The sequence below is a fragment of the Apium graveolens genome, chromosome 9, assembly GCF_009905375.1.
Source record: "Apium graveolens cultivar Ventura chromosome 9, ASM990537v1, whole genome shotgun sequence".
Taxonomy (NCBI): domain Eukaryota; kingdom Viridiplantae; phylum Streptophyta; class Magnoliopsida; order Apiales; family Apiaceae; genus Apium; species Apium graveolens.
The window spans coordinates 284,634,105-284,660,967 of NC_133655.1; the positions used below are offsets into that span (position 1 = coordinate 284,634,105).

At 33.5% G+C, this 26,863-nt stretch overlaps 3 protein-coding genes and 1 non-coding gene across 4 annotated transcripts; 2 read left to right on the forward strand and 2 right to left on the reverse strand.

Moving 5' to 3' along the window:
* Positions 1-3,801: 3,801 nt before the first annotated feature.
* On the forward strand, positions 3,802-6,434 carry LOC141684531 (early nodulin-93-like). The gene is made up of 4 exons (XM_074489553.1): positions 3,802-4,032; positions 4,899-4,960; positions 5,382-5,457; positions 6,168-6,434. The coding sequence occupies exons 1-4, from the start codon at positions 3,918-3,920 to the stop codon at positions 6,257-6,259; spliced, it is 345 nt and encodes a 114-aa protein (XP_074345654.1). The 5' UTR covers positions 3,802-3,917; the 3' UTR covers positions 6,260-6,434.
* A 136-nt stretch (positions 6,435-6,570) lies between these two features.
* Positions 6,571-7,575, forward strand: LOC141684532 (early nodulin-93-like). Its single transcript, XM_074489554.1, has 4 exons — positions 6,571-6,868; positions 6,976-7,046; positions 7,164-7,239; positions 7,390-7,575. Exons 1-4 carry the CDS (start codon positions 6,847-6,849, stop codon positions 7,464-7,466), a joined length of 246 nt encoding a protein of 81 aa, XP_074345655.1. The 5' UTR covers positions 6,571-6,846; the 3' UTR covers positions 7,467-7,575.
* A 112-nt stretch (positions 7,576-7,687) lies between these two features.
* LOC141684530 (uncharacterized) lies at positions 7,688-11,178 on the reverse strand. The gene is made up of 2 exons (XM_074489552.1): positions 8,455-11,178; positions 7,688-8,376 (listed from the first exon to the last, which is right to left on the reverse strand). The coding sequence occupies exons 1-2, from the start codon at positions 11,087-11,089 to the stop codon at positions 7,916-7,918; spliced, it is 3,096 nt and encodes a 1,031-aa protein (XP_074345653.1). The 5' UTR covers positions 11,090-11,178; the 3' UTR covers positions 7,688-7,915.
* Positions 11,179-23,002: 11,824 nt separating this feature from the next.
* Positions 23,003-23,112, reverse strand: LOC141688681 (small nucleolar RNA R71). The gene has a single exon (XR_012562114.1). It is a non-coding gene; the product is annotated as a small nucleolar RNA R71 (small nucleolar RNA).
* Between the last annotated feature and the right edge of the window lie 3,751 nt (positions 23,113-26,863).

The following is a 26,863-nucleotide window of genomic DNA, read 5'->3' on the forward strand; positions in this document are numbered from 1 at the left end:
ATATGGGACGGAGGGAGTATCTGTCTATCTATCTATTATACATGTTATAGATATTCATATCTCCAACCACGTACACCAAAAAATTTATAATGTTCTTTTAAGAATCATTAACTACATCCACAAAAAACTTATTAATTTCATTGGATTTAATATTGTTTCAAGATTTAATAAATATAAAAGTATCAATAAATTCTTTCCCACTAATAATTAAAAAAATTATAATTATTTATCCAATATATTGTATTTAGTATAAGCTAGAATACTTTTTATCAATTATAAAAATACTAATATACACTCTACTAATTTAAAACTTAACTTTTCGACCAATTATAAAAGGATTAATTTACTCCCTGTATAAATGTAATTGTGAAATCATATAAAACTTTCATGTTATATCAATTTTAATGTTTAAACCAGATAAAACGATACTACATTGTAAATAATACATAAATAATGATAATCGAATATTGGAATTTAGGGGCGACGAAACTGATTCTACCTAAAAAGCCAAATTCCAGAAATAACTAATTAATTGTATTTATTAATTTTTAAAATTTTATGTTAATATAAGTAAATTTTTAATAAGACCACATCAACACTACCAAAATGACAAAAATAACTAAAATCTGAACCCAAATAAACAAAATCTGAAATATAAATTACCACAATTTTCGAGAGCTACAATTTTTAGTTTAGAGGTATTGTTTATGGTGTTGTCGATGGTAGAGGATATGAAAATAACAATTATTGGGGTTTTATAAACTCACAAGCTTAAAACTCGTGCGATGAACAAACCTTTTTAATAATATATAATTTTTTTAAAAAAATATTTTTAATTGAATTCTTAAAATTGTTTAATAAATTTTTTTTATATTTACTTTTTTTAAATGATATGACTTCATGATAATTATATTAATACACATATATGTTCATAGTTTTTTTAGAATAATTAAACCTATTTAAGATAATAACCTTGATACCGGGAAAAATATTATTATTATAGCGATTTTATAGTTTTTTTAGAGTAAAAATACAACATCTCTGTTATGTTGAAACCTTAACAAAAATATTATTTTAGAGAGGTTATTACGTAATCGATAAACTATAAGAGCTATTTGAGAAAGACAATAGTACAGATTGAACGATATAATTTTATTTATCATTTTTTATGTGTTTTAATAATAATAATAATAATAATAATAATAATAATAATAATGTTTTGTTAAAAATTATTTTTTGGTTCACATCAATAAGATATGAATTATGCTTAATCTAATATTAATTTAATTTATCCCGTATCAGGGTTTACATTATTTTATTTTAGCCCGAGGCTATTACTACGACTAAATCCAACTAATTATTTTTAGTTTAATTCTAATTATTTATGTCCGGATCAATAAGATAATTTTGTTTTACCCCAAATAGTTAGTATATATGATTTTGTTTTAGTTGGTCAAAGTATATTTTGATTTTAATTTTGTGTTAGTATGGATCAATTGTATAATATATTTTTTATCTTAGATGACTAATCTATATTATTTTGTTTGTCCTAATTCTATTTTATAGTTTTTTCCGTATGAGTAATATTTATTATTTTGTCTTAACCCGATAATTATATTTAGTTTGATTAAAATATTTTTTGTCCAAAGTTTAGTTAGAATAATATATAACTAAATATAGATTATAATTTAAAACTGGCAGAAGAATTTGACTTTAATATTAATTAATAATGATATAGAGTTTGATATGAAATATAATTTATATTGTTAGAGGATGTTGACTATAATATCAATTAGAATTGAAATTGACTGATCCAACAACTCACTAATTAGAATTAAGATAATTAACTAAGGGTAATTAAGTAATTTCAGTAAGTACCGACGGACCGACTACCAAACTTTTAATGTTTCGTCTATTGTAATATAGTATAGATATCTATTGTGGCAGTATGAAAAATGAAATAAATGAGTTTACAGAGGTGTGGTGGGAATGAAGCTGGAATTCAGAGATAAATTTGTTCGTAAGTAGTTGCTGGAATGCTGGATTGATTGTCGATTTAAAGATAGAAGAAATGACCGAGAAAAGATGTGTATATATATAATATACATATGCGTATATGTATTAAGAACGATAATGATGATGATGATGTACAAACGGGGGATATGTAATGATAACATCACTCTTGCCAAAAATAGTGTAAAATATGGACAGTGCATAAGTATGAAGGTCATGTGTATATTAGATTTAAATGTATTATTATTATGATTAAATATATTTAAAAAAACAAGAATATATGCTTAGTTCTTAACTCTAATTTAAGTACTTACATATACATCCACCACTGCAGGTTAGTCTACTTACTCAATGATATGTTTTTGAAAATTTGAATTGTTTTGTGTTTTTACGTTACACTATTTTAATTATATATAAAATTCCTAAGAAATTCTTAAATTATAGTATATTGTTATGATTACATATGAAATTTTTATAAAAAGCTCAACTTAGTTTCACTTTTTAAATATATATATATATATATCCATATATATCACATTAATAACGTATAATATTTCAAAAATAATAATATATGATATTTCAGAAATTAGGAGTTATCTATTTCAAAAATCAAAATTGTCAAATTATACGATTTACATGGAACCCGTGCTTTGCACGGGTTATCATGCTAGTGATCTATAATAATACAACATATTATTGCTTGAAATATTCAATATATATTAGTTTTTAAATTTTAGGAGATTGATATAGGTAACTCCTTAAAGTAAAATAACTTTTTAATCCCTTATATTTTAGGTAACCAATAATTTAATATATTATAAGGGTTTAAAATTGGGAACCCTTTGAAGTTGGTCTAATATTTAAAAGGAGGGTGACATTAGGAATGTTGGAGAGATTCTTTGTATGTTTGGGTTGTAATTCATGCTGTGCAAGCCGAATTATTAAGCGAATATAATTTGAGCCGAATTTAATCTAGTGGAGTTGACTTGTTTAATTAATGTAACCTAAAATTTTTATCTGAACTCAACTCGTTTAATTTTATAAGTCGAGTCGGCTCGTTTAAACGAGTCGGCGATTTTAATGAGTCGAATGAGCCGAGTCGTTTAATTTTACACTTAATCGAGTATAAACCTTTACCCGAATTCAACTAGTTTATTTTCACGAGTCGAGTTAAGCCATCTCATATTTGAAATCTCTGTCGGAACTCGACGCGTTTAAATAAAGACATAACCACTTACATAAGTTCGAGCCGAGAGAGCTCATGAGCCGTTTCTCTCAAAATACAACCATATTCATATGTGTGAAAAAAGTCTAATGGTTGTCCTCTTATACATATTGATATTCCTATAATTTTAAACTAAAAAATTATTTTCGATGTTAAAACAGAGTTTATGGTCTAATGATTAGACGTGGAATAACACTAAACATATCCAAAATATAAATATATATGAATTACTTAATCTTAAAGTATATGTTTTTTTTATAATAAAAGTATATATTTGTTAATTCAATTTATCCCCTTCATGCTGGATGACAATTATAACACCATCTATACTTAATTTTATATTTAGCATCAAATATTTGTTATTTTAAATTTAAGTTTAGCATATCACTTGAATTAAAATTTTTGTTTTGATGTTATAATTTTCCGATGTGCGAAAATTTTTCAAGAACAAATAATTTTTGAATTTCAATTCCCATAAATAATTAATCCATTTCAAAAATAAAATATTTGAATTAACAAATCAATTCAATAAACATAATTTATACACTCATGTCATGTCCGAAGTCCCAACAGACGCCAGGTAACAAGACACATAAACACATACATGTGATTGGGGTTTATAAACAAAAATTGGGATTTTCTTGAATCTACAAATAATAATCTAGTTGCTGAAGTAATAATGGGAATTCCATCAGAACTGAGAGATTTGTGGGCTGCTAAAACCAAAAATTCAATCTTTATTGCTTCTCCTTCTGAGGATCAGAGGCTCATTAATTCAAGAAAATGCACCCAAGGTCTTTTCTTTTTACTCTTTCTTCACTAGATTAGCCCTTTTTTAAAATAAAGATTGAATCTTTTTATCTTTATATTTGATAAAAGTTGTTTTTTTGGTGCTTTCTAGTGTTTGGTGATGTTGGGTCAATCAATTTTTACATCATTTCTTCATTTTTCAATTTTCTTTAGTAAAGATTCAAACTTTTTAAGTTTTTATTTGATATAAGTTGGTTTTTTGGTGTTTTTTAGTGTTGGGTGATGTTGGGTCAATCAAAATTTTAGACCATTTCTTGAATTTTTATTGCTTTAGTAAAGATCCCAACTTTTTATTATTTTGATTTGGCATAGGTTCAATTCTTGATCTTAAATATCTCTTATAAGTTTATGGGTTGTGGAAATGTATGTAAAATGTGTTAATTTGTTTATGCTGTTTAAGTGCCTTTAGCTATGTAATTTGTAAGGAATGAGTTTTTGAGAAAATTAGGGTATTTGAAGAGATTATATATAAATTCTTGAATTCTAGAGAATTGCATTATTTGGGGATTTCTGAATTTGAGGCACTTTCCTAATTGTTGTTTTCTGTTTGATTGAGTTAATTATGAACTATGAATTCTCAACATGACAAGTATGTTATTTATCTCATTTAATGTTGCATATTGTAGTATTGAAATTGAGGTTAACTCTGCAAGAAATGAAATAAAAGTCTGAGCTTTAATAGGTTATTGTAGAAGCTGGATTGATCATCATTTGTAACTAAGTACTTCTACGAGACTGCAATTAGTTTTTGATTAAACGTCTTGTTGAGTTTACATGTAGCAGCTAGGGTTGTGGTTACGTATTTCAATTATCATACGTCAATTGATTTCGTAATTTGAATGAATTGCAGAGGGTGTACGTGCTGGAGCTAAGGCAGCTGCAGTTGCTTGTGTTGTCAGTGCTGTGCCTACGGTATGTACACTTTATATTGTATTTTCTTTCTGACTTCTGTGTCAAGTCTAATACTCTGCTAAGATATATAATAGCTTCCCATTTACATGCAAAGAACTGGAGGTCTATCTTTCTGTAAGAACCGAGGACTCGAAGTATCTTTAAGTAGGATAATTTTTTGTAGTTAAGGTGTTAATTACAATGCAGCTTCAAGCTTTGGCCATTTTGTGGCTGTGTGATGACTAATGATACTTGATAACAATAACAATATTTCCCTTGTATTTGTATTTGATCTGTATGAGTACAGATCTGGTTTCGAGAATAGACACAAAGATAAATTTGCATTTTACAATAGTTCTTGTTGTTATTAATTTTATGGTGATAATGTTAGCAAGTTAAAATTTGTTCTAATTTTTGTTCTTTTTCTTCCAAATGTTTTTAGTTGGCTGCTTGTCGTATGATACCATGGGCTAAGGCACACCTCAACTATACTGCTCAGGCTCTCATCATATCTGGCGGTATGCTAATGATTCCCACTAAACAGAACTTCTCATCATTACCAGTTTTGTTTCTTTACATTTCTAAGTCAGCTGAAATTTGTGAATTATATATGCCAAAAATGTTAAGAATTACATGCATAATCATATCCTGACCTTGTCGAAAAAGGTTTACATCAAACTTCATGATCATGGGAAAGGGCAACCTGGCTTTTATATTTTTGGTTTGTTTATTAAAGTTTAAAACCGTAATTGTAGCTTGAACTTTTTTGGATGCCAAATATTCAACATGACCAATGCGAGTCCACATTCCCTTGTGGAAACACCAAAAGAAGTCTCCTACTTGAGAATTAATGAATGTAGTTGCATTTATATATTATGCACGGATGTTTTATGTGTGCAGTTTACCATGAAAAGGACTAATAAATATGTTAACCTCAAGAAAATTCTCCAGTTCTCTGGTAGGAAATTATAAATTTTAAACTGAGATAATGTCTAGCAGCTGCAGACAACCAAGATATTGTTAGGCAAGTATATGTAATTTGATCTGAGATGGCATTTAACATATTGTTAGGCAAGTATATGTAATTTGATCTGAAATGGCATTTAATAAAAGTTAATCACAATTTGCAACTTAATTTGAACTATCTTCATCCTAGATAGAGAATTCAACTCATCATTGAACATGTTTAGTAACTTTGCTTCTTTTTTTTTTGCTTTCTGATGACTAGCATCTATCGCTGCATACTTCATTACCGCTGACAAAACAATCTTGGAATGCGCAAGAAGAAATGCTGAGGCTGAGTACAGGAAATCAGCTTAAGGCGGAGAATTCTGATCTTTGTGTATTTCATGTTCTTTATACAATCTACGAAGCTTTTGTTTGATGTTACTTGTACTAATGAAAAGTTCTCGTGTTTTGTATCCTGATGTTTCCTTTTTGACTATTGGAGAAATAAGTTTTCAAGGCAGAGAATTTTAATCCTTTGTGTTTCTGATGTCCTGTGCACGAATGCAGATGATTTGTTTCATTACTTTACACCAATATGCATGTAATGATCTTTTTCGAGTATATCAGTTGATCCGTTAATTTTGAAGAAAAATGGCAACAGAGAAAGTTGTTTCCATGAACAGATTTCTAAAGTCTTATACATTTTAGATTTTTTTTCTTTATTTAATATGTGAGTACTCAAAATAAGAATCTTTCACTTGATTGAAAGAGTCCAACACCCAGAGAAAGATAACCACCAAAAAAATGAAGCAATTAGCACCCACATATCTCCCTTATTTTTCTCTTCTCTATTGTTTCCAGAATCTAGATACAATAGTTGTATCTTTCAATTTCATTTTCACTGCTTTATACAATAATATTTCACAGCAGAAACAAACAAGAACTAACAAATAAACAAAATGGGACGTGAAGGATCCAAAGGTATTTGCAATTTATTTTCGTTAATGACCCTAAATGTGATCTTGATCAGATAATGTAGCAGTTCTTGATCTTTCTAACTTGTGCATTTGCTTATACGCGTTATGCAGATGTTCAGAATGCCATCTTTGCGGGCTTTAAGAGTGCTGCCGTTACAGCTGTTGTTTCTTCTGCTTCTGTTGTGAGTTTTATCATTCACACCCTTACCATTCCTTTTGATACTCTATAAAACTACATAAATACATAATGTATGTACATTATATGTTAGACATTGTGTTTCTTGTTTCAAATTTTTCAGGCGTTGGCTGTTCGTCATGTTCCCTGGGCAAAGGCAAATCTGAATCATACAGGACGGACGCTAATCGTGTGTGGAGGTACATCTCAATTTTGTAAACAATGCGGATGATCCTATCTTAGTGTACAAACTTTGAATTATGTCTATATACCATAAAGTCCCCTGCAGAACTAGAGAAAGTTGTAACTTTCTTTCACTTAATAATATTATCCTGGCTTTTGATTTGCAGCGTCGCTGTTCATGTTTGCTCTTACGACAGATCAAGCAATCTTAGAAACACAGAGGAAGAATACGCGCTATAAATGAGCTTCAAACTCAAGTGATCATTCTGGTATCTGTGTATATTCTTCAGTTTTGTATAATACAAACTCTTATCATCATTAAGATATTGGTATATATACACTTCAGTTCTGTATACATTTGCATATATTTTCGAGCAGATTTTTACCTGATTAGTGATTACTATTCATTTTTAACAACAAAAAAATTAGTTCAATGTAGCTTATTTGAATTCAATATACTAAAATAATTTGACTTCCTGATTTGTTCTTTAGTCAAGTAGATTAGATATGTGCTACCGTTAGTCATTACAACACAACAATGTTACAGAGATACATGTTGAAAAATTACAATGCAATACATTCAAGCATGCAAAATCTGAACCTATACTCATTCTCTACCTAAAAAGGAACATCATAGTGTGTCATTTTTCTTCGAAGGTTAATCCTATTCTTTGATTATAGCGAGTATTATGACTACTGAATAATATGAACAAAACTACTGTCATGATCCACGGACAAATTCTTACTTTTCCTGTAACTAGATAGATAAGTAGCTGCTGGTGAGTTCCTAAGGAGCGGCGCAACATCAAATTCTCCTCCTTTCTTACCATCACTACTTTCTGGAGGGCTCGAAAGTTGAAGAATCTGCAAAACTTCCTTCATTGAAGGTCTATCAGAAGGCATTATACTAGTGCACATCAAACCTAGTTTGAAAACTGTCTTCATTTCTTCCAAGTAACAATCTTTCTTAATGTCCTTTTCCAGTATATCAGCAATGCATTTTCCTTCTCCATAGTGCTTCCAAGCCCATTCCGCGAGGTTCATGTGATTTTCACTTCCATGATTAGGCTTTTTACCTGTCACAATTTCTAGTAGTACCACTCCGAAGCTAAAAACATCAATCTTTTCGTTCACCTTTGTTGTATAAGCATATTCTGCAAATTAGTAAAACATACGTTAATGACACAAAGCTTAGATTGCATATAGTGAAATGTTTAGAAAATAGATTTTACCTGGAGCAATGTAACCAAATGAGCCGGCAATAGAAGACATAGTGTTAGCCTCACTACCCTTGACCAAAATCTTGGCCAATCCAAAATCTGCTATTCTTGCTTGGAAATCAGAGTCCAACAATATATTGCTGGACTTGACATCGCGATGAATGATAGGAGGAGAGCAGTCGTGGTGCATGTAGCATAGGCCCTGAGCAGCACCAATGGCTATTTGCAGTCTTCGTGGCCAATCCAGTGCAAAATGAATTGATTTGGTCATCTGGGATGCGATTTTCTTATCCCCGTGGAGCCATTTGTCAAGACTCTGGTTCTCCATGTACTCATAAACAAGAAGCTTGGAGTTCTCACTTGAAATGCAACACAAAAGCTTCACTATGTTGGAATGCCTAATTGAACCTAATATTCCAACCTCAGCAAAGAACTCTTTCTCAAGTGAGTGATCCAGTTTGTGATTACTCCAAATCCTCTTCACAGCAACATATTCACCGGTTGAACCAACGGGGATCTGATACACTTTTCCTGATCCTCCACTTCCTATCATGTTATGATCAGTCAAACTAGACAAGATATTGGCCTCTGTGAAATCCAGTCTATGAAATGATGTCAATTTCCATGTAGCTATATCCTGTTTCTGCTTCTTCCTTTGATGATCTCTGGCCAAAAGAAGACTTGAAGCAATAGTAGCTAGCAGAACAATCAGTGCTAAAACAAGAACAATGGCAAAAGTGTTGTTCGACACTTTGTTGTGGGGAGTTTTGGTGTAACAATTACCGAGGCTCAACTCAGGTGTATTGGCGCACAGTCCAGAATTGTTTAAGAAACTCTTATCATATGCCATATTATCAAACTCGGCAGGGACTTTTCCAGTTAGTTGATTGAACGATAAGTTCAGAGAAGTGAGCTTCAACTGACCTAGATGAACTGGAATAGCACCCGAAAGCTTGTTGGCAGATAAATCAAGATCAAGAAGATCTGGCACTGACCCTATGACAGAAGGAATTGATCCCGAGAGGTTGTTTCTTGCTAGATTTAACGTATTAAGCGATCTCCATGACTTGATCTCCACAGGGAGCTCACCGGATAATAAATTCCCATCAAGATTTAGGGTTGTCAGCTGAGAAAGGCTAGTGAGTTCTACAGGAAGATAACCTGAAAACAGATTATTACTAGCCTTAAACACAACTAAGTTTACCCAAGAAGAAACCCCAACAGGAATTTGACCTGAAAATTTGTTGTTACTGATCTCCAACCGCGATAAATTCCAGGCTAACTTACTAGGAAGAGGACCCGAAAACAAGTTATCACTTAACATCAGATTAGTAATATTCAAACCTGTCCAGAGGCCTAATGGGACTTCACCAGTAAACTTATTACCATACAGTTGCACAGTCATTAAACTTGGACAATCCCCAAGCGATTTCGGGATCTCCCCTGTTAGATTATTTAAAAAGGCAACCACACCAGTCAAACTCTTTTGAGAGCACAGATTCTCCGGCAGCTTTCCTGTGAACTGATTGTGAGAAACTTCAAATGCTTCAAGCTTGGAATGTAGGCCTAATTCAGCTGGAAATTCTCCACTAAGATTGTTCCGAAAAATGCTCAAGTCTGTCAGAGTTGTAATCTGAGCTATCCCTGATGGAATTGAGCCTGTCAAATGATTTGAAAACAAATTAAGCAACTCCAAATTCTTCAATTTGGAGAACTCTTCTGGAATTGAACCAGACAAATTGTTCATCGAGAGATCGAGTTCAGTCAAATTGACAGACTCGATAACTAAAGGAATTGAGCCTGATAACTTGTTCTTGAACAAGAACAATTTCTTCAAATTCTTTAACAAAAACAATTCTTTTGGAATAGAACCTTCTAGCTCATTTGAGCTCAAATCAAGCCTTTCTAAACTCGATAGCCCCGATACATTTTCAGGCAACTTTCCGACTAAATTCGTATCAGACATCCATAAAAAGACTAAATTCTTCAATCTTCCAAACTCCGGTGGAAATGTCGATTTTACAAAGCCATTATAAGCCAATTCCAAGAATTGAAGCTTACTCAAGTTTCCGATTTCCACTGGAAATGTACCATCAAACAAATTCTGGTACAAAAGTAGCCCTTCAAGTTCCGGCAACATTCCGATCGCCGGAGGAATATTTCCGGTGAAATTATTGGCGCCAAGATTGAGCCATTTGAGATTTTTCATTTTATCGATATCGTGTGGTACTAATCCGATAAAACAATTCTGAGAAAGATCGAGCTCGAGCAGATTCGAGCAGTTGTAAAGAGCTTTCGGGAAGTCTCCGGGAATGTAATTGTCATTAATATAAAGATTTTCAAGGTGTTTAAGGTCACAAATTGATGGTGGGATAGGTACATTCAAATTTTTCGAACTTAAATCAACTCCGATGACTTCTCCGGTGACTTTGCAGTCAATTTCCGGCCAATCGCAAGGCGAGGAAGTGTGATTCCAGTGTTTGAGAGCCGAGGGGTTGTTTAATTTATGCCGGAGATTGAGTAGGGTTTTCCGGTCGGCGACCGAGAACTGTGAATTTACTTTCAAGGACAAGAGGGTGAGGAAGAGTGAAAAGAAAATGAGAGGGAATTTTTTTGAATGAAAGGGTAGTTTTGTCTTTTTAGTCATTTCCGGTGGTTAATGTTTTACCGGGAAATGTAGGGAATGAGAGAGTTTAATAACGGTCTGGTGGTTTTCAAATGAGGTGTGCTAAGGTGTGTTTGGCTTTATAGTTTCTATGTTCTTGACTTCCATGTGTTTTAACGTAAATAACGGAATCGGTTCTGACAATTGATTGTTGCAACATAATATTATTTGTATGTAATGGAGAATAACGTGAAAATAAGGGTAATATTCACACATGAGGCAAAAAAATTCAATGAGATAGTGTGTTATAATACTTTATTCGTCCCAATTTATCTGTCTAATTTGATTTTTTATGATTAAATTGACTCAATTTTGACCGTAAATAAAAATTTATTTTTTTCATTATTTTGAAAAATGAAAAATACATATTAAAATAGATTAAATTTAATTTTTAGTGATATAATTTTTATAAATATTTTCGATTAGATATTATATGAAATTTAAAGTTAAAATTTGGTTAATTTGATCGTAAAAAATCAAATCAGACAGATAAATTGAGACAGATGGAGTAATAGATTGTGCTGGATTATCCACCTTAAATAACAATATATTTTATTAACAGTTGTTAATTAAAAAATTAACATGAATCTGATCGAGAATTTACCATTAAAATTTATTATGGGAAATTAAAGTATTTTAATTTTTTATAGTAAAAAAAACAATGGTCCAAAAGTAGTTGGATGGAAAAAGGGGAAATCTTTAATATGGGTTCCACCAAACAGCACTTTAGGCGTGGCAAAGAACAATCACGTGTGCGCTGTATAAACAGTGTATTTCTTTTCAAAGTAAGTGTTTTTAACTGTGTTTTTTTGGTATCACATTTTAAATAGTCTGGAGTAAAATTTACTCTTGGTAGTAATTACTCGGTCGAATACAGGTAAAAAGTGGTGGCAGTATGAATTGGCTGGATAAATTCTTCTTTTCTTTATCTGGCTCCCGGTTTTAATACACTTGGTCTGTAATTTTTTTTAATACGATTACCGGACCAGTTTCCGCGCACCGCCACTAATTCGGATGATCGCTGGCACACTGATATTCACCGAGTATGACACTCCCCTTACTTTTGTGTCTCCCAGCATATTCGAACATATGACCTTGAGGTGATAAATCCTTAAAATGACACTTTAAATTAACCTGGTCAGTTTGTATTATACCGATACTTATTCTTAAATAGTGAGATCAAGAGAATAGAGAATGATATTTTTGTATTGAAATCTCATTCATATTTATGTTAGCTGAATTTAAGTTTTAAAATTCAAACGGGCACTTAAATTAACTATAATTGTGAAAACAACGACAACGAAAAACCAAGATTTAATAAACTTGCGATTTAAATTTAACTAGCTTAAATCCCGTGTGATGTACGGATTTTCATTATTATTTAAAAAAATTATTTATCCTGTCATATTATAATTTTAAAATATTTGTATAAATATATAATAGTTATAAATTTATAATAAAAATAATAGGATAACATGTGGTCGTAATTTAGTAAGATAAGTAGACTATGTCGATAGTTAAAGAAATTAGTAGTTAGCGGATATATACCGCTATTTATTTATGTTTTAATAATATGATAAGTTTGATAGTAGTTTAGTAGGATAAGTACTTTAAGTCTGATTGTTTAACAATTTAGTAGTTTAGCGGATATATAATACTATTTATTTACTTTTTTAATAACTAAAATTAGGGGATAACCGTTGAAACAAATTATACCCCATTCTGATTATTATAGTATAATATAATATAGATTAGAAAAACCATATTGGATTGCTTTGAGAATTAATATTCAAACTTACTTTGAATAATTAGACTTTTATATTTTCAGAACTAGTATCGATTCTAATAAATCTCAGGTTAATTGCAATGAATAGATAGATCCACGTATTTAAATTATTTAAATTGAGATAAATTTATCTTAGTCCGAGGGAACAAATTGAAATTATTTGACAAAAGAATTGGTACCAATATTAATTGATAGGGGAATCCAATCTATCCTCATAAATGTTCTCACGAATCTTGATATTAATAATACCAAAGACCCTAAATATTTTTTCCAAAAATTTTCCCAAATGGTGATGTATCAAATTTCTAATTTGTAAGTTGTTTAATAATAATATGGACCACGCATGTATACATATATATTCCCGAATTAAAATCCGTCACGAGTATGTCACATCATTTGATATAAAACTTGGGGAATAAATTTGGGGTATATAAGATTGCTCATTAATAATAGGACTCATGTGTAAAAGACCAATTGCAATTATTATACATACACTAATAATACTTGTCCATTTCTTTAATCAGTAGCAGCCTTTGAGTTAATAATAATCTTCATAACCACTAGTACTCTACATATTCTATAAGTGTTTATTAATCTTAAAAAAGCATGCTTAATTTTAAAAACTGATGATTAAGCAGAAGATACAAAATTTACATCAGTTTTATCAACCGAAAGTGGATTGATACAACTGTATTAAAGAATAAAATGACTTGTAATTGATGAGATATAAAGTGGCTGCTTTATGCAAGTAAAGTCTGGGGGAACTGGTGACCAACTTTTGGGTTGCATCTAGAAGATGAATTCAATTTGTTACGCATAAACCCTATTACAGATTTCGGAAATCGGACTTATTCGGTTGAGATACTGATTTATGATTTATTGGATGATTTTTAAGAAATCGGATGATTTATCGGCGATTTATTAATGATTTATCAAAAATCGGTTAAATCGTACAAATATTTTTGACCGATTTTTAAGCGATTTTTGAAAAAAACAACTGATTTCTATAACAAAGCCCTCGTACAATAAATTATGAACAAGAGAAACAACAAATATGTCAGGGGCTCCAACAACTAGAAGACGTAGTGATATTACTGTTCTAAAAATTCCCGATTTTTTAAAAAATCCCCGATTAATTCTTAAAAAATATTTGACCGATCTATTTTTTAAAATCTGATTAATATTTATAAATTATTTTTGAATTATATAATTCATAATAAATAAGGTAAATATATTAAATATTTTTAAAATATTTAAATATATCCGATTTTTGTTCCGATTAATCCCTCCGATTAATCCCCGATTTGCCGATTAATCCCTAATCGGTATCCAAACCGATTAGTGCCGATTACCGATTTTTACAACCAGGAGTGCCATCATCAAATGTATCAATCAGGTTAGAAAAAAAGTAAAAATTCTATCAGCCATCAGTAGGAATAGAATTCCTAAATAATAAAAAATGAAATAATTTAAGATCAAAATATAGAGTCGTAACCCGAGTCCGGCGGCTCACGAGCAGCCCAAGTTCGAATTCTATGAGTTAAACAAGCCGAGTCGAGTATGTATCGAACTTTGTTAGTTTGTGTTTGTTTGGGGTGAATGGAATAGAATGGAATGAATGTAATTAAAAGAATTAAATGGGAGTTGGAGGAAAGATTTTAAAAAAATAATTAGATAAACAAAATTGTTATGATAAAAATCGTGAAGAAAATGAGGTTAATAAGGAATGAAACATTTCATCTCAAATTCGGGGTGTTTAATTATAATGTAGGTGGTTAGGAATGGAATGGGTGAAAATGAAAGAATGAACATTTTAGAAAATTTAATCATTTTCCACTTAAAATTTTATTTTATTCACCCCAACCAAACACAACATTAGAGTTCAGTTTGAACTTGAAAACTCGCTTTTAACTCGAACTCAATTAAAATTTACAGACAAATTTTGTTAATATTTATTGCATTTATTTATGATATACATTTTATTAATTATTTATTTTTTAACTGCCAAGCTCACGAGGAAACTTAGACTCGGTTTGGTATTGCTGTTGCAGACAGCTACATCAGCTTTTTGCTGAAAAACTGTCAAAAATGTGTTTGATAAATTCTAAAAACTGTTGTCTGGATAAACGTTTTTGGTCTAAAAGGTGCTGTTAGCAAAAACATGTCCCCTCTCGGTAAGTAGCTATTAGTTTCACCATCAAACCTTCTCAAAAACATTATTTTTATATATTATATATCAAAATATGCATAAATTAAAAAAATACCAAACAGTTATCTAATTTTCCAACACTTTTTCTCACAGCAAATGAATTTTTAACAGCACTCCCAAACGGAGCTTAATTGATTTATTTAAAGCCAACTTATTTATCTTGCGAGTAAACTGGACTCGTATATTAAACGAGTAAAGTTTGCTTATAAATTTGATTTTGTTTAACTTAAACAAGAAAATCATATTGTTTAAAAAAATCCGAACTCGTGGTCGACACAAATTGCAACCTATCAAAAATTTAATATATCCACAGCGTTTGTATAACGGGACAGTTTGGTGAATTTTTCATATCATTTCAATTCAGTTCTCGCTTATTTCAAAATTTATCAATAACGAATAACAAAAGCTGATTGGCTTTAATAACTTTAATAACTTCGAGAATCGAATCTCTAGTTGCATTTTGTTAGTCAAAAAGGTTAATTATGAACCCGGCCCGGGACAAAATTTGAGTGATCATGAGAAATTACGCTTTGCATAGAATTTTCGTTGGGAGTGTTTAGGATTGGTGTTGCTGCTCACAGCAACACCAGTTTTTTGCTGAAAATCAGTTAAAAAATTGTTTGGTAAAATTCAAAATCTGCTTTTCGAAAAGGTGTTTTTGGCCTAAAAACTGTTGTTAGAGAAAGTAAGTCCCCCGTGATTTTAGAAAAAACAGCTTTTCAACTTTTGCGGGAAGTTTCACCATCAAACTTTACCAAAAACATTATTATTTTTAAATTTTTGCATCAAAACATATATATATTAAAAAAATTATCAAACAATTATCTGATTTTTATAACAGCACTTTTTTTAACGTCACTTTTTCCAATAACACAATAATTTTTAATAGCAATGTCAAACAGAGCCTTTGTCTCCTTTCCGTTCTTTTCTTTACATTTCCTTTTGACGTTAATTGTCTTTCTCTGTTTATTATACTGAAGCTAATATTCAAAGCAGGACTGTGTTACGCTAATTACGGGCTTGAGCTTCGAGATGAATGATCAACAGCCTCTTATTGAACTTAATTATCATGTGACAAAACAGTTTAACTGTTAAACTCGATGTAATTAATATTAATGAGTATAATTAATTTGACATTTTGTGTGCTTAATTTAACATTTCGAAACGTTAATAAATCGATTTAGAAGCTGAGATATGTACACCGTTCCTTCATAGATGTATACTCTTTGTCGGAATTGATCCGAAACAAATCATTTACATATAAATAATTTGAAGTTCAATATTTACATTTATATTTTGATCTATTCTCGTAGACGTGTAGTTATTAAAAGATGTAAACCGAATTTACATATACCGCGGATATTTTCCACGACAGCCTGGTATATTTATTTTATGATCATAATTCTTGAAAAAATAATATAACAACTCAAAAACCATTTATTACACATTCCGTCTCAGGCAAACGCTTGTCACGAATTATGGCACTTCTTTTAAAAATCATCTACTTAGATCTGATATGAAACAAATATAAACATTGCATTATATTTCCAGTTCAGTGTAGAAATTATACTCCAACTTTTACCTTTAGAATTCATTTAATCAATTACTCATTTTCCTCGTGCATTCACAGTGAATTTTGTGTAATCAAGAAAACTGTGGTACCTGTGACATTTCAAAAGTCTAGGTAATAAGACTTTAACATCAACTCAAGAGCTAAACAACTCATAATTTTAGATTTTTTTTATACTAATTAATGGTTGAAATTGAAATATTTAGCGGTGAATAGAATAGTTAGGAAATGCCAAAATGATTTATGCTCTCTTACATTTATTTTTAATGACAAAAGAAACTTAGGTTTTGTTTGAGAGTGGTGTTCAAAATTATTGTGTATTGAGAAAAAGTGATGTCAGGAAAATTAATTGACTGTTTGGTAATTTTTTTAATTTATACATATTTTGAAATATAATATATAAAAATAATATTTTTGAGAAGATTTGATGGTAAAACTGATAGCTACTTTCTTTCTGTAAAAACTGAAAACAGTTTTTTTCAAAATCATGGGACATGCTTTTGCAACAACAGCTTTTAGACCAAAAGCTATTTTGCAGAAAACACATTTTAGAATTTATCAAACACCTGTCTGCCAGCAACAGCAATACCAAAACCAAACGGAGTCTTAATTAAATATTAATCATGTTTGCAAAGTGATGTAAAACATGTTGTTTGTTTTAGTGGTCATTCATTGTGTAATTAGATACACATTTTCAAGACAATCATCAGATAGTTCTGCTAAATTTTGTGTTAGTTCTAAGATTTTATTTCAGTATATTTCATGACTTTGATTGGTGTCCTCTTGACTTGTTTGTATACCTGCAGAGTTTATTTTTCAATAAGAACATGCACAAGGCTTGAAATTTGGACAATGATTGCGAAAAATTGTACAAGTAGGTTCTTTTATGTAACATGGACCAGGAATCATTTCTGATACCATGTTAAGTAATCACTCGCACTAAAACCTTAAGGTAGTAGAGAAAAATCCGAACATGATCTTATACCTGCAGCCACATTAGTTACTTACCGGAATTCTACTTCAGCTCAAGTTACCTGCAGGCTGCAATGCAGTTGCTCCGAATTCCCCAGAAGGGGCCTGGCTTCGAGTTCTTATTAGTAGCGCGTTTCTGATGGTGCAGATTATGCTATTATCTGCGCACACCTGTACTATGCATTTGATCAGCAATACAACTGCATAGGCATGTCAATGAATCGAATTTGGATCGGATCAGTCTAACTCCATGTCCATATCCATTTATTTTTTCGGATTCGGATCGGATCGGCTCCGAATTTTTAATAGGCCGATCCATATCCGGATCCATTCGGATCACGGATTTCGGATCGGATATCCGCTCCATTTATGTATATTTTTTTAAACTTAAATTATTATAATATTTATCTAAAATTGACAATTTCAAAAAATATTAAAATACAATTAAAATACAACGAAGTCCAAAGATAAATTAGGAACTAAAATTCAGTTTTTGAAATAAACATATTATTAGGTTGTACAATATTTTAATTTTAACAATGAAAAAAATTGATGTTGCAAAATGAATGTGTTATATGAATTGAGACTTGGGTTATGCGCTTTAAAATGTAAAAGAACCAGGGTTACAGAAATGGACTAAACTATAGAGACCGAACCAAACGTAATATAGATAATGGGACTTGGCTCGAGAATAATACATTTAAAATTAGAATTATTAAAAGATATTTTTAGTACATGATAATATATATATAAACCGGATCGGGTTATTAACGGATCAGATCGACCTAAATCTGTATCCGCTCCATTTATAATCGGATTTTTCTTATCGGATCGGATCCCGGATCGGATTTTTAATAGGTCGATCCATATCCGCTAAAATGGTTTCGGATCGGATTTTCGCTTCATTGACAGACCTACAACTGCAGACGATTATAGTGAAAGACCCCTGACATTGATTTCAGTCTATTTTTGAAAAGAATTGCAGTTTTATAATGCACTTGATTTAACAGAATTTGATCAAATATGTGCAATCTCAGTAAGCGCTAAATTAACAACTCTTGGAGAAATTTAAACATCATATACATTGAGTTTCTGATACTTTCATCTAATTTTTACGGTACTGAGTCTACGATCTAGATTAACTAATTTGTTATTAAGTTCTCATATGACAACTATTATAAATTTATAAAGAGAAGCATTTTCGTGGGCAAATGCATTACATCTGAATTTACGTATCTTTCTAGTTTTAGGCCTCCGGTAGTTTACTTATTTTAAACCAGTTTATTTCTGCTCCCTAGTTTTCTTGCGGAAGTTATATTACTGACTATGCAACTGGAGTAAATTTGGTAAAAAGAACCCTATTTGAAAAGGGTCTGATCCGATTCGGTCGTGTCTGCCGACCTCATGTTTTTAATACCCGGTTCGGTTCGGAACCTGATTAAATGACCGAGTTTTAAAAGTCCGGATAAAAGGCTGGTTCGCCCCGGATCCTAAGAGCATCCACAGCGCGGACCCAATTCATGCATTAGGCTGCGTGAAATGGTTTCCAAATGAAAAAAAGAGACTCCCAGCCGTTGGAGCAAACTCAAACAAAGTGGGCAGTCCCAGTTTGGAGATCCCGTCCCACTTTAGTATTTTATTTACTTAAATGTTAAAGTTTGACAAATCAACGTTAAAATTTTATGTTATCGAATTCTACACAACTTAAGTTTAGTATAATGAAAATATCGAGAACTGTGAAATGGGTCGCATGACTGCAGCGATTTGGCCGGTTTGTTTTCTAATCCCACTTTTCCTTAGGTGGAATGTGGGTGAGGTCTAAAAAAAATAAGAAAGTGACCTGAGCGTTGCGGATGCTCTAACTACTTATCCTGACTACTTAAGAAGTCTGGTTTATGTAATGATTTAAGTTCCAAGGTTTTAGTTCCCTTGTAAAGCCAAGCACTACAGCCGATAGATAAAATTTCTTGACAAGTCTTTCCTAGTACTCCCCTTTCCAGGAATGCAATTGAAGCAAGAAACATAGAGGGTTTGATACCATAAGTCCATAATCTTCCCTGAAGTCATATGTTGCATCTGCTGATTATTTTCCCCAGTAATCTTTTTAAAATCCAAGTCTTCGGTGAAGCTATTTGTAGAATTCCTGGACACTGCCTTTTATTAGACTTCTTTCCACTGGTAATCTTCTCACGATATAAGATGCTGTCATGTACTTGTAAACAGGCAGCAATCATCCGCTGATCACGCGAAATATCGTTTAATAGTCAAAGGCTCAAAGCATTGCTCCCTAGAATATATGTCCAATGTATGATTAAGTTAGCCTCTTGCAATCATGGATAAGAAGTTGTAATGTAGATAACTAATTGACAAGATTTGTAAGAATACATACTCAGAACTGTTTCTTGTCACTACCAAGTACAGCATTTGAAATTGCACATGCTGCAACTTCCTTAACTTCAACCTCGATCAATCACAGACTGCAAGAACAAACAAATAAATAGACAATGTACTGAGCACTCCACGAACAAACATATACATGAAGATTTGTGCTGGAGATCAACCAAGTTCAGTCTTATCAACTATATAATAAGAGTTCTAAAGCCCCATTGTTTATGATAGCGTCACAAGTGTCAGGGAATACCTTAACTATATTGAACAATGCATAGAGAACCTACACACATTAAAGACATCTCTAAATGTACACCATCATATGCACTGCCCAAAACACTAATATGAATTGAAAACTATTATAGGTTAGGCAGGTAACCTGAATCTGCACAAACCAATGCCAAGTAGGTATAAGTTTCACACGAGCTGGAACTCCCTGATCTTTAAACTCAACGCCTTTCTTGGAAGACACAATTTTTGTGAGGACAATTGCAGAATAAAACTGCGCGTAAATTTATAGGCATAACTCATAAGTTTCAAAAATCAAACGAAAGTTGATAAGATATTAATACAATATAAGCCAAAGAATAAGAATGAAAGCAATAACAAAGCAAGCAAACCTGGAATCTTCTATTCTCATAATCCTCTGGGTGGGTTTTAATTTTAACATGATAATCGACCTGTACCGGGGTTTTTCGTTCTTTAAACTCGAGGAAATTAGTAAGTTGGGGAAGCACTTTAGAGTGTAGATGATCACCTAGCCTTGTGTCTGTTGTGAAAACTTGATCAATACATGTAAAAGTACACAAAAGATAAACTAAAAAAAAAGGGTGTTTAGTTTAACAATACCTGCTGCAATTAAAGAAGCCAATTGTTTGACAGCAACTAGCTTCTGAGGAGAGTTGATCAGTGGCATTTTATACCACTTAAAACGTCTTATAATGGCTTGAATTGATGTCTTGAAATCAAGTATTTTGTGTATTTGATGCGTTTTTCTAGTATTTGGGCATTTCAGGGTATTACTTGCATTTGTGGAGAGATTTCATCAAGAATAAGCCTCAGTATGTGTTTGACATTGCGAGTGGGAAGATAGGAGCAGAATGCAGCAAAGAACGGGAGCAAAATAGAGTATTTTCCAGAAGGGATCTGAGCGGGCGCTCAGCAGAGGAGTGCTGAGCGGCCGCTAAGGGACGTAAATTAAAATTTATATTTTTAGACTCCTAATTCTGTTGAGCTTCCAACTTCTGAGATAACGAGTTTTGTGGGACTCCTATATAAGTAGTTTTCAGAGACGTTTCACGTGGTGTTGAATCGTGGTATTAATCGAGGAGCAAGGAGATAAGGAAGAAGACCGTTTTATCACACCGCAACAAATATGAAGCATATTTTCTTGTGATTCTTTATTTCGTTGTAACAGTGGATGCTAGTTTTCTTTACTTTGAACCTATTTACTCTTGTGACGTACTCTGGTTTAATATAAGTAGTTTATTTAATTATTCTCTTGTATTATTATCATGTCTTCATATGAACCTATGGTGACGATGAGTTCTATCATGGGCTAATCGTGATCATGGGGTCGTAACGGATTTGCTATGGAATTCTTTAGTTAGATGTTTAATACATTAGTGTGTGATGATTGTATGATATCTAGTATTGGTTGTGCTTATTCGTCTTATGTGCGTCGCGAACATATAAGATAGGGTGTTAATCTCTTGTGAAGTGACAGTGGATCTTGAGGTTTATAACTTGCCATGCTAGCATAGGTTCATGTATGTGTATGCATGATTAGTGGGTAACTCTAACCGTTTTACTTGCCCTGTGTAATCATAAGGAATAACTTGTGCTTAAATCGTTATGTTGTCAAATTTTGTAGACATATAGGGTCTCAACATAATTGATGCATATTCAACTTCTGTCTTAATTGTGGATGTTTGGTAGAATGGTATTAGTACAATGAAAGTTGGCTTTTATCAGTTTCGTGTTGTTCGATTAATATCATCACTGTTACATGCTAATGGTAATAACAATAACTATTGAAGGAAGTAGTAATGAAGTTGTGATCTCATGTGTGTTTAATATTGTTAATTCAAGTATCAATTAAGTGTTTAATTCTCATAGTTAATTGTAGTTAATAATTAGTTAATCAAATCTAAGTGTTATTGTCTTGACACTGAGAAGTAATTATACATTGGTGAGTGAGTGTTAATTGAACATAATTAGTCTGAGTCTCTGTGGGAACGAACTAGAAAGTATTCTATATTACTTGCGAACGCGTATACTTGCGTGTATTATTAGCGCATGTTTTCCGCCCTAACAAGTTTTTGGCGCTGCTGCCGGGGACTCGGCGTATTTGTTTAGTTTATGTACTTACCATCAGTGGTCATTAGGACTCATTGATTAAGACTTGTTACTTATTGTTTCCGGTTGTGTTTCAGGTACTTTAGCGAGCGTTTATGCAAACACGTTCTCGTACTCGCAAGAGGACTTTGGATACGACTGAGGAGACAGACGAAGTTCTTGGTATTACGGAGAAGATAGATTTTGAAGATTCAGATACATAGAGTGAGCAGAAAGAACCAGTAATCATGGGTGATCGTATAGTTCCGAAAGATCCAGCTCTTATGGACTTTTCTCGGCCTAAAATTGATGACATTCAGTCAAGCATCCTTCACCCGGCTATTCAGGCTAACACTTTTGAAATCAAGTCGGGCACTATTCAGATGGTGCAAGATTTTGTTTCTTTCGGAGGTGCTGCTACTGAAGATCCCAACATGCACATCAGGAATTTTGTCGAGATCTGTAGTACTTTCAAATATAATGGTGTGACTGATGAGGCTATCAAGCTGAGGCTTTTCCCATTCTCCCTGAGTGATAAAGCTGAGGACTGGTTACATTCTGAACCAGCTGGGTCCATCACTACTTGGAAAGATCTTGCGCAGAAGTTTCTGGTGAAGTTTTATCCAATGACGAAGACTGCAGCTATGAGGTCTTACTCAGTTTGCGCAGCAACCTACAGAATCCATGTGCGAAGCTTGGGAGCGCTACAAGAAGATGTTGAGAAAGTGTCCACATCATGGTATGCCTGATTGGATGGTGATCACTGGTTTCTATAATGGTTTGGGGGCTCAATCTCGGTCCATGCTCGATGCAGCAGCTGGAGGCGCCTTGTGGGCCAAAAGCTATACTGAAGCTTATAATCTTATTGAGACTATGTCTGCAAATGAGCATCAAAATCCAACTCAAAGGATGATGCCTGTGAAGGTAGCAGGTATTCTAGAAGTTGATGCAGCTACAGCTATTGCAGCGCAGCTCCAAACGCTGTCTATGAAGGTAGACTCTTTAGCCACCTATGGAGTCAATCAGATAGCTATGGTCTGTGAACTTTATGCAGGTTCTCATGCTACGGATCAGTGTTCTCTTGTTAATGAATCTGTTCAGTATGTGAACAATTATCAGCGACCGCAGCAGCCTGTGTCAGCTACTTATCATCCCAACAACAGAAATCATCCAAATTTCAGCTGGAGTAATAATCAGAATGCTATTCAACAACCATATCAGCAAGGCGTAAGTAAACAGTTTAATCCACCTGGATTCCAGCAACCACAACATTATGCTCAAAGGCAATCATATCCTCAACAAGAAGGTGCTGTTTCACCTTCTAGTGCCGATTTTGAGGAACTTAAGCTGTTGTGCAAGAGTCAGGTTATTTCTATCAAGACCTTGGAAAATCAAATCAGTCAAATAGCCAATGCAGTGCTCAATCGTCAACCTGGCACACTTCCTAGTGATACTGAAGTGCCAGGCATAAAGGAAGCTAAAGAGCAAGTCAAGGCTATTACCTTAAGGTCTGGAAAAGTTGCTGATGCTGAAAAAGCAAAAGACGGAGAAGCTGTAGTTGGTGATGAAGAAGCTAAGCAAAAGGAGAAAGCGGCGGAACCAATGAAGACTACTGTTGAACACACTCTGCCTGAGGGTAATACAGGGGAGAAACAGCTCTATCCTCCACCACCTTTCCCTAAGAGATTGCAACAACAAAAGCTGGATAAGCAGTTCGGTAAGTTTCTGGAGGTGTTCAAGAAACTTCACATCAACATACCTTTCGCTGAGGCTCTGGAGCAAATGCCTAGTTATGCGAAATTTATGAAGAGTATTCTTTCAAGGAAGGTGAAACTGGATGACCTTGAGACCGTTGCTCTAACGGAAGAGTGCAGTGCTGTGCTGCAACAAAAATTACCTCCAAAGCTTAAAGATCCAGGTAGCTTCACCATTCCCTGCACCATTGACAAATTATCTTTTGACAAATGCCTGTGCGATTTGGGAGCAAGCATCAATCTGATGTCGTTGTCTATCTTCAAAAAGTTGAATTTGCCTGATCCAAAGCCCACCTACATGTCTCTACAATTGGCTGATCGTTCTATTACATACCCACGAGGCATAGTGGAGGATGTGCTAGTAAAGGTGGATAAGCTCTTATTTCCTGCAGACTTTGTTATTCTGGATTTCGAAGAAGATAAGAAGATTCCCATAATATTGGGAAGACCTTTCTTGGCTACAGGCCGTACCTTGATAGATGTGCAGAAAAGAGAACTTACTATGAGGGTGCAGGATCAGGATGTGACATTCAATGTATTCAAAGCGATGAAATTCCCTACAGAAGACGAGGAGTGCTTAAAGGTGGATTTGATTGATTCTGCGGTTACTTCAGAACTTGATCATATGCTAATGTCTGATGCATTAGAGAAAGCCTTAGTGGGGGACTTTGACAGTGATGATGAGGATGGCAATGAGAAACTACAATATCTAAATGCTTCTCCTTGGAGGCGAAAGCTAGACATGCCGTTTGAATCTCTTGGTACTTCTGACCTCAAAAATGCTGAAGGAAAGCTCAAACCATCTATTGAGGAAGCACCTACCTTGGAGCTTAAAACATTGCCTGAACACTTGAGGTATGCTTTTTAGGTAATGCATCTACCTTACCAGTTATTATTGCATCTGACCTTTCAGGTAGTGAGGAGGACAAGCTCTTAAGGATCTTGCGAGAATTCAAATCGGCTATTGGATGGACTATAGCAGGCATAAAGGGGATCAACCCTTCGTGTTGCATGCATAAAATTCTGCTAGAAGAAGGTAGTAAGCTAACAGTTGAGCAACAACGAAGACTTAATCCTATCATGAAAGAAGTGGTGAAGAAAGAAATTCTGAAATGGCTGGATACAGGAATCATATATCCTATTTCTGACAGTTATTGGGTGAGCCCCGTGCAATGTGTACCTAAGAAAGGAGGTATTACTGTGGTAGAAAATGAGAAAAAATGAGCTCATTCCCACTCGAACAGTCACAGGATGGAGGGTATGCATGGGCTAAAGAAAGTTTAACGGCCACAAGGAAGGATCACTTTCCTCTTCCATTTATTGATCAGATGCTTGACAGGTTGGCCGGTCATGAGTATTATTGTCTTCTGGATGGCTATTCGGGGTATAATCAGATATGTATTGCACCAGAGGATCAAGAAAAGACTACCTTCACTTGTCCATTTGGCATATTTGCTTTTCGCAGAGTTGCGTTTGGCTTATGTGGCGCACCTACCACTTTTCAGAGATGTATGATGGCTATATTCTCCGATATGATTGGAAATAATATCGAGGTGTTCATGGACAACTTCTCCGTCTTTGGACATTCGTATGATGAATGTTTGAATAATCTTCGTGCAATGCTCAAAAGGTGTGTGGAAACTAATTTGGTGTTCAATTGGGAAAAATGTCACTTTATTGTGCGTGAAGGCATTATTCTTGGGCATAAGGTATCTAGCAAGGGTCTCGAGGTGGACAAAGCCAAGGTGGGAGTCATTGAAAATCTTCCACCACCTATTTCTGTGAAAGAAATCCGTAGTTTTCTTGGTCATGCGGGTTTTCATTGGCATTTCATCAAGGACTTCTCGAAGATATCTAAGTCGTTGTGTAACTTGCTCGAGAAGGATGTGCCTTTCAAATTTGATGATGAATGCTTGACGGCATTCGACACTCTCAAGAAGAGTTTGATAACTGCACCAGTTATTACGACACTTGATTGGACAGAGCCTTTTGAGATGATGTGTGATGCGAGTGATTATGCGGTGGGAGCAGTTCTTGGGCAGCGTAAGAATAATCTCTTTCATGTTGTCTACTATGCTAGTAAGACTCTAAATGGAGCTCAAATAAACTACACCACTACTGAGAAGGAGCTCTTGGCTATAGTCTTTGGTTTCGAAAAATTTCGATCTTATTTACTTGGGACAAAGGTGACAGTATTCACTGATCATGCGGCCATTCGCTATTTGGTTTCCAAGAAGGATTCGAAGCCTAGACTTATTCGTTGGGTGCTCTTACTATAGGAATTTGAGTTAGAGATCAAGGATCGAAAAGGTACTGAGAATCAAGTAGCTGACCATCTCTCTAGATTGGAGAATCCCGATTCTACTTCACATGATAAGACATTGATCAACGAATCTTTTCCGGATGAGCAGTTGTTCACAGTTCAGGAGGAAGAGCCATGGTTCGCAGATATTGTGAACTATCTTGTCAGCAATATAATGCCTCTTAATATGAATACAGCTCAAAAGAAGAAGTTTCTGCATGAGGTGAAGTGGTACATGTGGGATGAACCATATTTGTTTAGACAAGGAGCTGACCAGATCATCAGGAGATGTATCCCATTCTGTGAGACGGAGGGGATATTACGAGACTGCCACTCCATAGTTTATGGTGGACATTATGGTGGTGAGAAGACGACAGCTCATATTCTGCAAGCAGGTTTTTTCTGGCCTACTTTGTTTAAGGATGCCCATCAGTTCGT

Excerpts from the sequence above, each read along its gene's own strand:
- LOC141684531 (XM_074489553.1), top strand. The coding sequence starts at position 3,918 with ATGGGAATTCCATCAGAACTGAGAGATTTGTGGGCTGCTAAAACCAAA. Across the intron at positions 4,033-4,898 it reads TTCAAGAAAATGCACCCAAG|AGGGTGTACGTGCTGGAGCT; the intron begins GTCTTTTCTTTT and ends AATGAATTGCAG. Across the intron at positions 5,458-6,167 it reads GGCTCTCATCATATCTGGCG|CATCTATCGCTGCATACTTC; the intron begins GTATGCTAATGA and ends TCTGATGACTAG.
- LOC141684532 (XM_074489554.1), top strand. The coding sequence starts at position 6,847 with ATGGGACGTGAAGGATCCAAAG. Across the intron at positions 6,869-6,975 it reads GGGACGTGAAGGATCCAAAG|ATGTTCAGAATGCCATCTTT; the intron begins GTATTTGCAATT and ends CGCGTTATGCAG. Across the intron at positions 7,047-7,163 it reads TTGTTTCTTCTGCTTCTGTT|GCGTTGGCTGTTCGTCATGT; the intron begins GTGAGTTTTATC and ends CAAATTTTTCAG.
- LOC141684530 (XM_074489552.1), bottom strand. The coding sequence starts at position 11,089 with ATGACTAAAAAGACAAAACTACCCTTTCATTCAAAAAAATTCCCTCTC. Across the intron at positions 8,377-8,454 it reads ATTTGGTTACATTGCTCCAG|AATATGCTTATACAACAAAG; the intron begins GTAAAATCTATT and ends ACTAATTTGCAG.